The sequence below is a fragment of the Haemaphysalis longicornis genome, unplaced genomic scaffold (genome assembly GCF_048455015.1).
Source record: "Haemaphysalis longicornis isolate Haplotype H1 unplaced genomic scaffold, Haemaphysalis longicornis Haplotype H1 scaffold_4, whole genome shotgun sequence".
NCBI lineage: Eukaryota > Metazoa > Arthropoda > Arachnida > Ixodida > Ixodidae > Haemaphysalis > Haemaphysalis longicornis.
The window spans coordinates 4,404,516-4,417,872 of record NW_027526361.1 but is presented as its reverse complement, the minus strand read 5'-3'; the positions used below and the strand labels follow the sequence as shown (position 1 = coordinate 4,417,872).

At 49.7% G+C, this 13,357-nt stretch overlaps 1 protein-coding gene across 1 annotated transcript in view; it reads right to left on the bottom strand.

The window, feature by feature from the left end:
- Window positions 1–1,446: 1,446 nt before the first annotated feature.
- Window positions 1,447–13,357, bottom strand: part of LOC144178141 (uncharacterized) — a 52,170-nt gene continuing 40,259 nt past the window's right edge. The window contains exons 2-4 of the mRNA XM_077705705.1: window positions 12,994–13,357; window positions 12,704–12,909; window positions 1,447–2,616 (exon numbers count right to left, since the gene is read on the bottom strand). The exon at window positions 12,994–13,357 is cut by the window's right edge and continues 7 nt beyond it. Coding sequence (XP_077561831.1) covers window positions 1,886–2,616; window positions 12,704–12,909; window positions 12,994–13,357 — 1,301 coding nt within the window. The 3' untranslated portion in view covers window positions 1,447–1,885. The remainder of the gene's footprint in view (window positions 2,617–12,703; window positions 12,910–12,993) is intronic.

Genomic DNA, 13,357 nt, shown 5'->3' with positions numbered 1-13,357 from the left:
AGGATATAAGGCGCGTTCGTAGCCCTCCATTCTGTGTCAGCTTTGTGGCGCAGCGGGTAGAGCACCATGTACCTTGCGTTCCGCCCGCAGGGTCGTGGGATCAAACCAGGCGCTGGTAAGTATTATTTTTTTTATATAGTATCGGGGGAGGGGTGCGGACTACGATGGACAACTAGAACGGGTGACATCGTGAGTTAAAGAAATGCTCTGCATTTAAAAGATGCGGCGCGGATCGACAGGGGGCGCCGCTGGTACGAATTCAGCAGAGCCTGAATTCAGTGGCGCCACCATACCAGCGCACGAGGCCTATATAGACTGCAAAAATCCCAGACCCCTCTCTTCGCACACCCCAGTGGCCCCTAGGGGAAATAATGTACTCCGAAGCAGCATGGGGCACTCCTAGCTTGCGGAGTTGACGAGTTCTTCCGCCCACACTCACCCAACGCCCTTTCCTCGTCGTCCTCCCTGGAGCAGTGCGAGGCTGAGCTGAGCCAGCAGGCTCTCGAGTTCGCGTGGTCACGAGGCCTCCTGGACTAAAGAGGCTTCCCCTTTTGCCACCGCCATGCGCCTTGCGTTCCCCCAGGGACCTTGCACACGAGGCCGGCATCGTGAGCCCGACATAATTGTGTCACTTCCTGTCCTCCCTTGTCCTCCATGGCTCGCTTCGACATGTCTCGAAGGTGCGCGCTTTGCACACGCTCCAGCAAACATCATGCTGCGCGGGGGACATTGCGTACTGCACCGCAGTGAAAGGTGCGAAAAAATAAATTGTATCACTCCGCCTGGCGTCGGTGCTCAGTGGCACGAGACGACGCGCACCGGGTAAGAGACGGCAGAGCGGAGAATCGACCCCGGTCGGCTACTGGGTAGCGTACCGGGGTCGACTCTCCCCTCTAATATAACTCCCTAGAAGCAGCTCTTTTCGAACAGTTGTGCATGTAAACTTTTTATGCGCTCTTGATGACAATAATTTATTTACGTTGACAGTAACATCTCTCTCGACATTTTCTTTTTACAGAAATATAGGCCTTAACTGTAAGGCGCGGTCACCATAAAGCAACGAGTATATAGAACACATAACGGTAGACGCTTCGTCCTCCGTTGAAAAGCAGCTCCGCAAATGCCATCAGTTGTCCGCGCGTCGACAGGGGATAGTGCGGCTGAATTGGCGAACTTTTGTTTTCAAGCTACAGGCAAGCCATGCAAGAGTGCGCTTCTTGGGAATCGTGAGAAGTTCAGAGCAAATGCGGCGCATTAAATGCTGTCCCAATAAATGCCGTCCCAGTATAGTGCTGCACATAATCCGGCGGTCCCATGTGTGCACGCAGATGCCGTGTCGTAGTCTAAAATTTGTAGCCGAGGACGTACCCAAGGCCACGATTATGGAACATCATCCCATCGACAAGATAGGAACAGTCATTCACATGCGTTCGCCCCTTTACCATCTTTTTAAAACCAACATGCCCGGGTTACTTTTTTAGGTGCGTGTTTCATTCAAGGTGGCAGCTGGTCGACCGTAAAGGCAGCCGCAAAAGGTTTCTGCCACCCTTGTTCGCAGTGTTGTCGTCGCATTCAGAGGCAAAAATTTGGGTTTCCATTAAATTTCTGGGCGAGGAAGCACAAGACCGTAAATTAAACCAGCAAGAGCAAGATTTTGATAACAAAGACTGCACACAGTCAGGCTGGGACACTACGACAACAGCGACATTCCATCTCGGCGTCAAGTTGGTCATGAACACGTGTTCGCGGTGCACTTGACGAATCGTCTTCTTCACCGAGCCCCTCGACCGCGGCACGTGGTTCACCTCGTTCTCCCCGCTCCGGGCACGGAAGTACACAAACGACGAGCCTGAGCGGACGCAGCCGGGCACGTCCCGGCGCGTCCTCAGTCGACCAGCTTGAGCATGCGGATTTTCTCGAGGCCGCGCGCAATGTCGCTCGTGTCGGGCAGGATGCGGATGGCCTTGCAGAAGTCGAAGTAGATGCCGTACCTGTTGGCGTTGTCCTCGCGAATGTGCTGCAGCACCACGAGGTCTGACTTGTCGGGCTTGCAGCAGACGTAGAGGGCGATGAAGAACACCCCCGACGTGGTGAGGCCCAGCAGGAGCGCCGACACGAGCACGCGGTAGTTGTGCGCCGTGCCCTCGCTGCCCCACAGCTGCCAGGCGCCGAAGCAGAGCAAGTTCTCCACGATGAACACGAACACGAAGAGGAACACGCGCCGCTTGAGCTTGAAGTCGAACATGATTGGCCAGAAGACTAGCGAGGGCAGCCCGAACAGGGCGAAGATGATGAGCGCCGTGACGCACGGGCTGCGCAGGGGCCGCGCCGCGCCGGCCTCGCCGCCGTCCTGGCGCACACTGTCCTGGCGCCGGTGCGTGTCGCGCACGAAGCTGGCTATCCACGCGGTCATGGCGACGGCGTGTCCGAGGCAGGCGAGCACCACCCAGCCGTGGATGACAGCCGTGAGCAGCGCCAGGGCCAGGCCCCGGGCCGCGGTGACCGAGACCCAGCCGAGGAAGGACAGCGTGCCGGTCAGCAGGCCGTCGTCCTTGCGCTGCACGGCCTTGATCAGCGACCACAGGCTTAGCGCAGAGCCCACCAGCTGGCCGATCACTGCGCACCGAGAGATGCATGGCACTCGTACATCCCTACATCTGCCAACATTGTACGGGAATGCGACAAGTTGAAAGAGTGTATTGCGCGTGTAACCAACGTTCCCGCCCGACGCTCTCTCAACTTGCGTCTCCCTCTCCCTGGTGGCTGCCATGGCACACCTCCCGGGGAGAGAGAAAAAAAAGAAAAGGCATGCGTTTTTTGCACGCAAGAAACACGTATGGCAAAAGACACACCTTTGTGAGGTGCCCCAAAACGTTCTCTAAAGTCATTGCGAATACAGCCGGAAGCACTACATTTTTAGTTGTGTTGTGGTTTTCAACTCTGAGCGGCCGTTCATTCTGCGCTCGTCGTGTAACCCTACTGTCTGTGTCCGCGTTCAGTCTTTAACTGCTTTTTTTTAAGGGGGGGGGGGGGGGACGCACCAGGATGCACACCGTATGAACACGTCAGACCGAGTCAACTGATTTTCCACCGGTTTGCTGCAGATTCGCACCATGAAAACTAGGAAACAATTACTGCTCTCAGCTCCCATTTAGCGAGTATTTTCCATTCTTGCGCCACCAAGGGTTTTCAAGCGTCGTTTCCAGGCCACCTGGGCTTGAGAAGCGGGTTTACGCAACAGCGACGCAGCACGATTGGGGCTTTCCTCCTCTCCCACCAGAGCCGCTTGGGAATCGTGGCTTCGCCGGCAGCGTTTCGTCCGCGGGTGTGGCGCTCGACCCTCGCAAATGTTTTTGGAAAAATTATTTCTTCATTACCGTGTCCCCGAAAAGCACTGGTTGTAACTTGGCGCGCGGAAAGGTTTTTTTTTGTCCACGGAACAACCCTCTAAATATACGGTGCCTGTAAAAACTGCGCCAACTTTGTAAACTTATTTAAAATATTCTGGCGGAGATGGAAAGTTGAAACTCTGGTTGTGCCACGTGTGTTTCCTGTTCTCTTCGGCCAATTGCAATTAAATGTCATTAACAGGTATTTTACCTTCATTTTTGGTTGAAGAATGAAGCTAAAATGGTGCTTTATTAACTATTTATAAAACTATCTTTTCCAACGCGGAATGAACCGATTTTTTTTTTTTGGCAGTGAGACCTTTTGATGTACATTGGCTCAAAAAATTCATTGAAGCATTCAAGTGGAGCCGTTTTTGGAAGATAAATGCTAAAATGTGCAAAAACGTACTTTTGTCGTACATTGAGACGCAAATTTTGCCTTTTGGCAATCCTAATCGAAACCTGGGCCCATGGAGGAAAGAAAAGGTTAGGAGAGGCCCTGACGTCACATTTCTGAAGCCGAGTCCCGCCATGACTTGAGCCCACGGAGCCCAGCACTCTATCCCATCATCCTTTGCTGTCTCCGGTTTGATTTGACTAACATGGCGTCGCCCTGCCTTCCCACTTCGAAGTGAAAACAGCTTCGTCGCTAATTCCTCGGTGCGATATCATGTTCTAAGCTGTTGATTTCGCCTTCAATTTTCCCATTCTAACCCTCACCCAAAGTTTCAATCGAAAAACGGCCTTCGTTTTTGAGATAGAAGGACGATTTGAGATAGAACGAAGGACGTTTTGAGATAGAAGGACGAAAGTAGCGTTTGTCGTCGTCATAGCAACAGGCTCGCGGGATGGCGAACGCAGACGACGGGAGCATTGTTTGGGGTCGTACAGCACCGCGGTCTTTGCGCGCTACGTCTCAGCAGCGATAAATTTCACTTCACTTCATAACGAAGAAACACAAAGTGAGCAAAGAACGAACTGTGGCTCTCGCCAACGCTGAGCGAAGGGGATTTTCCCGGCAGGTCGCCGGCGGCGGCAGTGGCGGCAGCGGCTCGCTCCGCCGATCTCGACGCGACGTAAGCGCCGCTGCAGCCGGGGTACGAGTTAAGACCGCCTCCGACGGCGGAGTTTTCAAACTGGCCTAATCTAAAAGGCAGCGTCTTCTGCCACGCGCGTGGCACCAGCCACGCCCCCCTGGCAACGGCTGCTGCCACGCGTGACGTCATAATGACGTCATAACATTAAAATTGTCATTATTTTGTGTAGTGTAGTCCGAAATACACATTTTTTTTATTTGCAGTACAAAATAACGCACCATTGAACTGATAAAACTTCTCTAAACAAACAATTTTTGTTCTTGCGGGAGCAGCCGGCGATGCTGCTGCTGCTGCCAGCTGCCGTATCGCGTACATGGAGTCGCGTATCCGAAAGCGTGACGAAGCTCCGATTTTCTCGGGCCGTACAACGTAGATAAACCGGAGTTCATATTGTTAGAAGCACTATCTGAAAACGTGAGAAAGTTGCTTGTGATTATGTATTGCGTGGGGACCCAGCCAGCCTTTCCAGACCGCAGCAAAATAGCCGCTCTCGAGTAATGTTGACCTGTGACTGCTTGGTTATGCTTGGTGTACGACGATGGTACCTGCGTACAGTTTCAGCGTACATGAGACGACATCGCACAGCCGACTGGCCCCGTTCAAACAAGCTACGTTCCACACAAGAAAAGACACCGTCCGAGCGTAATTCTGTGAACCTTCCGACGCATGTCGGCGCGGCAGCATCTGCTATCAACAGTTTGCACCACGGCAAGTTGAGAATGCTTAAATGGGCGACCTGAAATCGCGGTGTGTGTTCTCGAAACTTAGCAGCGCCAAAAGATAATCAGAATGTACAGTGCCGAGGACGAAGGGTAGTGGCGGCAACTGTTTTTTACTAGGCACATATGCGCATTACAATTACAGACAATTGCGCCAAGAATAGGAAAGGTAATCTTTGGTGTCCCCACACATGTACCACGTACGTACCACTACAGTAGATCGCCTCTTCTGAAATATTAGCGAGGAAAACTTCCGAAAATCGGGAACTTCTTATTTTCTAGTGGGCGAAATTGTAGCTTAAAATTTGTTTTACACCCACGATACGTTTTATGAGCAGAAGTCTTGCGAGCATGCGCCACAAGCATCATAATTGCGTGATATTCAGCGCTTAAAAAGATTTCCTAGTAGAAACCAAAGATTTCGTAGTAGAATACATGATTCTACGACAGTTTAGGACCTGCGACCTTCAAAAGGTAGACTAGCTAGACGATCATCTCATGGACACTGCACTGGTATAACTTTCACGTCTCACTGTACCGTGGCGTACGCTATGTTGGCCAGACTTGACTGAGTCCCTCATGCAAAGGAAGTTAATTCAGGACACCCAGACGATAGGGTCAGAGAAGAGGCTGTACAGACGGTAATAGGAAGGGTGTACACTTGGCCGGCCATCATGTCTAATACACCTACATGCACTCCAGCATATGAAAACCTATGGGTTCTGCACAGGCTCAATAAGCAACGTCAAAGAGAATCTTAAGATGTGCTTGGAACGTGAAAGCATCTGCGGATTGTTTGTGTAAGCAGGTATAAGCAGCGAGCATGCTGCAAATGTAATTGATAGGCAAACGTCAAGGCTGTCATGGGGCGAATTTAACAAAAAGAAATGGTGAAAAAGATCCCAATTTCAAACTACATTGGTGTTATATGTGCATGCACTATAAACACAGTCATCAGTATGTTAACTGTACGTAAACACTCAAGTGATATGATCAAACAGAACTAGAGGCCCCACTACAATCACCCAGTTATGTTTCTTTGCAGTGGAATAGGTCGGTATCTGTTAGTCGCACAAACAAGATTCTCTGATGGCATGTAGAAATAGCTGGAAAGTGGCTATGAAGCTCCGGCTGCTTTACACATTTTCTGTAATACCAATTATTTGTTTGAAGTTTGCAATAAAATTGATGTCATTTGTTAGTGTTTTTAATGAACGAAACTTTTCGTGGCCACAAAACAGTGGTCGATAAACAAATGCTCACTTTCTTTGGTAGCTTGTAACGATTCACTAGAATTTCCCATGGCCAACCCAAGGAATCCATGGCTCGTACACTGCAGGGTAGTGCTAGTCTCCAAAAACATTTGACAGGAGGACTAGAAACTAGCGCGGCCCACAGGCTCCATAGGTGGAAACCAGTAGCCCGCCCACACAGTGCCATAAAACAGCTAATGAATGGAGTGAGTCTCTGCTAAATATTAAGCGGGTTCAAAGGGTAGGTTCGCATTGATAGATCTTATGCCATCGTTCACTGTACGTAGATTAACTATTTAACGGGCACAATAGTCATTTTTGTTATACCGGACAGTTCTTGAAGGGTTGCCTAAATGTTCTTTAACAAAACAAAAAGGGAAAGCTCTCAGTTAGGGATTTTAAAAACATTGTTTAGCCTCTCCAGCAATTGTCCCAGCCTGAAGGAACTCGGCTGATAGTTGGTGCCGACTGTCGTCCTCGCTTGCTAGCTCCCTGACCAAGCACATGAATGCAGTGACTAAGAAAGATGGTGACCAAAGTGAAAAGAGAAGGTGGATCCCGTACAACAGCCCTTGATCATCTAAACACCAGAAAAAAGCGCCGATGACTCACAGGTCACGACTAGGGCGTTAAAATACCTTTTGACATACAATTACAGGGCATTTACAACCTTTTATCAAAAAAATCTTATGATTACACACAGTCCCTCCATGGAAGGGGTTTGTTCCTGACAAGGTCGTTGAAATTTGTTATTAGTGACAACATAGACTCATCATTGGTCCCTTTTATTCAGCACACTTACGGGCTTCGTTTTAAAAACCCTGCTGTTTCTATTTCACGTATAAATGAACTGCTTATGCAATATTCTCTTATTTACCTATGTTCGAAGTAAACTGTGTTATACCGTAAAATGTGATGTGCCGAGTGCATGCAGGTGTAACATTCTTCAATGGGACATGCAGAACATGAAGCTCAGTGCTGATAAACTTAAATCAGGGAAAATAAAGCTTCCCATGTTGCTTCTTTATTTTTGTAACTATTCTCTCTACCAAATACCTTGGTGGTAACTCAACTAAGCTCACCTTTTCCCTAGGCCTTTATAATTGTTTTGCTCTGCAATTATACATTCTCAGCTGGAGCATGCCTGCTGAATTCAGGCCCCAACCACACTTTGTTATTTCTCAATTGCAGCTGTATGAAATGTTGCTCTTAGGTTTTGCCAATGATTTCCAACAGGCCATTTAATTGGTGTCAAAACCATTTTATACCTTTAATTGCTATTTATAGTAAACAGTACTATACCATTTTTCATAACACATTTTGTTGTAACCTCATTCAATGATTTTGTTGCCCCGCCAGCCTGGTTCATAAATCTTTGCGTGAACATGCCCGTCTTGCAGCTAATCTGCAGTAACAGACACCACACATTTGGGCTTTCCAGCGTAGCTTTGGTGTCCGCAAAAAGGAATATTTTTCTTGGCTCCTCTGCAGCGCTTTGTAGAAAAAGATCATTTGCTGGTTTGGCTTTCTCGCAGGACTCTGGTGTAGTGCGCGTCCGCAGCCAGGAAGAAATAACAGTTTCCGGCGCCCGGTTTCGAACCCATGACGCCGCGGGCGGAACGCAAGGTGCCCGGCGCACAACCGACCGAGCCACGAAACCGACACAGATTTCGATGCACCGAACGCGCCTTATATCCTTCACTCATTTCTCGTTTGTTTCGAAAGCGCCACAAGTTGTCCCGCGCTTCCAAAAGATGGCGACACGGGTCCCGCGATCAAGAGATACGACTTGCCGGCGCACCCCCTCGGAAATGCTGTGCATTTGATCGTGCCCCTCGCGAGGGGGATGTCTTTTTTCTGCTACTTTCTTCTTTCTAATCTCCTGTCTTTTCTGTCTCCCTCTTTTCCGCAGAGTAGCATGTTGGCGTACTCATGTCAGCAAACCCCAGAGTGTTTTCCTCCATCATAAAGAGTTTCTCTCTCTCTCTCTCTCTCTCTCTCTCTCTCTCTCTCTCTCTCTCTCTCTGCCGTCGTAGTTTTTTGTTGATGTTTTAATGCTGTGCATCTTCCAGAAGAACCCTAGCATTTTGTTAAGAAACGGAGCTTCACAGCACAAACAGTGCACAGAAGGTAGAGCTACTCACTTTTTGCATAGACACGGAAGTTTGGCAGATCACTTGTCATTGACAAGCATTTGATTTCTGGCTTAAGGTGCAACGCTGGGATGGTTTACTAGTTGGGGGGGAAAAAACACAGCACTGATAAACAGTACTGAAGTACTAGAAAAGGTGCCGTGATCAACATGGTTTCCATGTGTTGGCAGCTTTTTGGTCCAGTGTTTTTCATGAATATTTGCCAGGGGGCCTTAACATGGCCTGCTTTTGTGTAACAAAAATGTCGACAGTGAAGCACTTATCAATGCTCACATGCTGCTCATTGATACCAGAGCAAAAGTACGTTCAGCAGTCATTTTATTTTTAAAGCCACCCATGATCCATACACCTTCCAGCTGTACTGCAACTTTCACAAACACCGACAGACATTCACATCCACGCACGTGGCCTTGGCTCCAGTTCTTGCACAAGGTATTAAGAAGTACTCTCGGGAGTGGGCAATGTCACGCTCGACACCAACCATTACCCTGAAGTTGCACTTGATAAACTATTTTTTAAGCCTGTTGGCTTAAAGGATTGTTTAAGTGCCCGTTTTGTGGAAGAAAAAGAAACAGCTAATGGGCACACAACACACAACCCGCGAATGTGTTTTCTAGCAGCTGGCTTCTGACGAGACTTGCATCATTGTGAACGAAATATGGGACATTTTATAATGCCCCTTACCACTAAGTAAATTCACTTGAGCAATTTTCCAAAACAGTTTACACAGTGCGGAGTTAAAAAGCAATAGAATGTGGCACGTCCCCTCACAATTGGAAACTCTTCCTGTTCACTACCCCAAAGGCTTGGGCAGTAGACGCTTAAGCACGCTTCACCAGTTGCGAATACAGGCATTAGTGTCAAGTTGAACTCCGCAGAGTGCTTGGGATGGGCCACTTGAAATTTGTGCATAGACTGCAAGCCTCCGAGATAAGCTCTCATCATCATTAGCCCATCCTGCTGAGAGTGAATGAAAGTATTGTCGCTGGTTATGTTCAATTCCAACCAAGCCAAACACAAGAGTAAAGAAGGAACGAGCCTATCAAAATACATACTCAAAGCAGATGCAGGAGGCAGTTTTGTTCCCTAACCAGGTTAGAGGAGGCGAAAGGTACTAAAGCGAAGGAAAGGGAAATAAAAGCCAAGCATTAAGCCTTGCCTATCATTTCATTAAGACTTTCTAAGTTGAAAGAGCAACAAATCTGAGCAAAGATGAACAATAACTGAACTGTCACTTGTTAACCTTATGCACACCATACTTTTAAATGACTATTAGCAGAAGTTCCAAACTTGGCTCACACGGCGATCTTATCGGCTGCACTTCTCCCATGCTTGCACAGTTGGAGCTTGAGCCTCCTTGCACAAGAAGCCAGCCAGTCAGCGAATGGTTTCAGTGGTATCTTATATCTTTGAACGGGCAGTTGGGCTCCACCCACGGAAGTGAAGCTGCGCTCCCTGCACGGATTCTGCAGCACCGCGTGCACAGATCGTTTCTGCGGAATATTCAGGATACATTTTTCGGCGATAGTACTACTGCCCCGGTAGAAAAATTGCAGAAGCTACATGCGAGGTCGGATTGCGTTCGATGATGCTGTGCGCTATACTCGGTGACAACTTAAGAACAGCACCGAAAGTTGCCGCTGTGCCTTATCACCGTAGCCGGATGTTTCTCCGCGCGGCGCAAGTAGGGCGTTACTGGGAATATTTTGAGCATGGCGTGAGCCGTTCCCGTGATTTTTTTTGGCTTAATATGCTTATAAACGACTCCAGTGACGACAAACAAACTGCGTGAGACAACGCAGACGATATCGCGCTTTCATAGCGAACCCCTTTCAAAACGCGCGCGCACTGACGTCATGGGTCCGGCGCTTTGGCGGAGTGATACACTACATGAGGTGGTGCCGTTCTTGAGTTGTAACGGAGTATACCTGACGACACTCGATTCGTGCACACGCTGACACTACGTCGCTCGCGTTGGCATGTCATCAAAGACAGCTACCTGGTTAGCCACGGCGCGACGCGATGGAAAATACTGATCCCCACGTTTTATAATTGAGCCACCACTCTAGAAATAGAACACAAGACTTGGCATGGAAGAAGTGAGGCACAAGTAGACAACGAATGCAGGCGCGTAAAGCCGATAGCACGCGAACTGCAAGACAACGTGAAGCTTACAAAATATTAAACGACAACACTACAGTTCTAGGAGCATGTAAAAAGCGGGGCGAAGCAGCGTGCAGAAAACAATGCGTTAGGCTTACCAAGACGTGCAACAGCAAGTTCACAAAAAATACCCAATCTAAATAATTACAAGCACACCTCCCAACAAGAAAAAAGCGCCCCGAGGCAGCCGCTGTACAGGGAGATAAGGACGTAACACTACGTCAGGCCTGCCATTCGAACCACGGGCGGAGAACATCGGGACACAAGACGTGAACACCCGGCTGCCGTCGTCGTTAAAAGCGGCATGACCAAATGACGTAAATATGACGTTTGTTTTGTGACGTCACAGGAAGTCACGTGATTACTTTAGTTTGACGTCACTTCTGCGTGGCAGCAGCCGTTGCCAGGGGGGCGCAGCTCGTGCCACGCGCGTGGCAGGAGACTTAACCAATCTAAAAACGTTTGCCGTAGCGACTGCGCTGGTTTGCAAGCGTAGCGAGGCAGCGACATACTAAGCGCCTTAAAATTTTGTCCGTTCTATTTGCCCAAATGTGGCCGCCACAGTTGTAAACAAGTAAGCAACATTGTCCATGGGCTCAAGAAAAATGACGTAACTTCCTCCACACTTTTCGCAATGAATTGGGATGCTAGGGGCCTCTCCTGAGTACTCTTTCCTCCATGCCTGGGCCGAAGCCGAAACCTGGGGTCGAATTCTCTAAAACGACGGCCGTCGTTTTGAAACGACGGGGTAGCGCCATGCAAATGCATGTGTTCTGGGGTTGGGGCCGTCGCTTCGAGGTGTTCAGCGGGGAGAAGCAGCCGCAGAAAAGCAATGTGGCAAGGGCGCGAAGCGACACCCTCTGCCCCCCGTCGTTTCGCTTGTCGCTTCGCGCCCTTGCCACAGTGCTTTTCTGCGGCTGCTTCTCCCCGCTGAACACCTCGAAGCGACGGCCCCAACCCCAGAACACATGCATTTGCATGGCGCTACCCCGTCGTTTCAAAACGACGGCCGTCGTTTTAGAGAATTCGGCCCCTGTTTGAATGCTAATCTCTGATATCGTCCAATCACGTAGCACATTTTACTGACGTCACTGCAGTTAGTTGGTGCGGCCGCCGCAAACCGCGCACGATAGTTTTTCTTCTTTCGGGGTTTATAAAATAAATAGCGCCTTATCGCCCGGATAAACGATGAAAAGCATGTTTATTTGAGCCAGTCTACGCAGTGCAAGCAAAAACGGGAACTGAAAAACTGTGTTAATTCGGGCTTGTTGGTACATACTTAGTTTGATAACAGCGCTAGGACAGGACACAGAGGACACAGTCTCGTGTCGCCTTCTCTGTGTCCTGTCCTAGCGCTGTTATCAAACAAAAGCGGGAGCTTGACAAATTCACTTCAGTATCCCTTTAATGACATTCAATCGGAATTGGCCGAAAATAACAGCAAACACACGTGCCACAACCAGACTTTCACTTTTCCATCTTCTCCAGAATATTTTAAGTAAATTTACAAAATTAGCGCAGTTATCACAGGCACCGCATATTTAAAGGGTTGTTGCGCGGGAGAAAAAAAAAACATTCGCGCGCCACATTATCGCCAGGGCTTTCGGGGACATGGTAATGAAGAACTAATTATTTCAAAAAAAAATTGCGGGGTTCCAGCGTCCCACCTGGGACGCTTGGGATGAAATGACCCCCCTGAGATTGATTGGCTTTCACCATTAAAACATGACAGGATTTACATGGGCTGGAAACCTTTACCGTTAAACTTGTAACGCCACTCCGGAAGCTAAATGAACCTTATCTTATACAAAGTCACAAAAAATGAATGTCTGCTTCGTTGCTCGCGCGTTTAGTTTCTCTGGCTGACCCGTGCGCATGCAGTTCGTTGCGCCAGGGCGAAGCGATCGCCCTCGTCCTCGAGCGACTCACGTGCTTTGGAGGTTTCGTTCGAGTTGATGAAGAGCACGACGAGGTACAGCTGCAGCAGTATCTGTATGAAGCCCGCGTAGAAGTCCTCGAAGAACTCGAGCACGAACGTCTCCCTCTTGAGGCTGCGCAGCCGGCTCATCTCCTTCTTCGTCGGCGACGTGCAGCTGCACACGCGCTGCGCGGCGAAGTGCAGCACCTCCACGTGCCTGCAGCGGACGAGAGGCGCATCAACACTGCGCACGTCCAAAACACTTTCCGCGTGTGGCCATGACCCCAAGGAGCACGCTCACCCCTTGATCTGCCAGGGCACGAGGAGCAGGCCGTTGACGAGCTTGGTGCAAATGTCGGAGGCCGGCGTGGAGCGGTCGAGGATGCTGTCGGCGACCAGGTAGGCGGCGTACACGAGCGACGGCACGAACAGGCACAGCACCGAGATGGCGCAGTAGTAGAGCTGCTGCTCCGCGTAGTAGGTGGACACCGAGTACGCGTCCTGCGACAGCTTGTGGATGTAGATGCACAGGTGCACCAGCGCCTGCACCAGCAGGTACGGGAAGCTGCAGCCGCGGCACGCGGGCGCCGAGGCCGCCTCCTCTCCCTCCTCCGCCTCCACCTCCTCCTCCTCGCGCTCCTGCAGCTGCCGGTGGCCTGCACTGA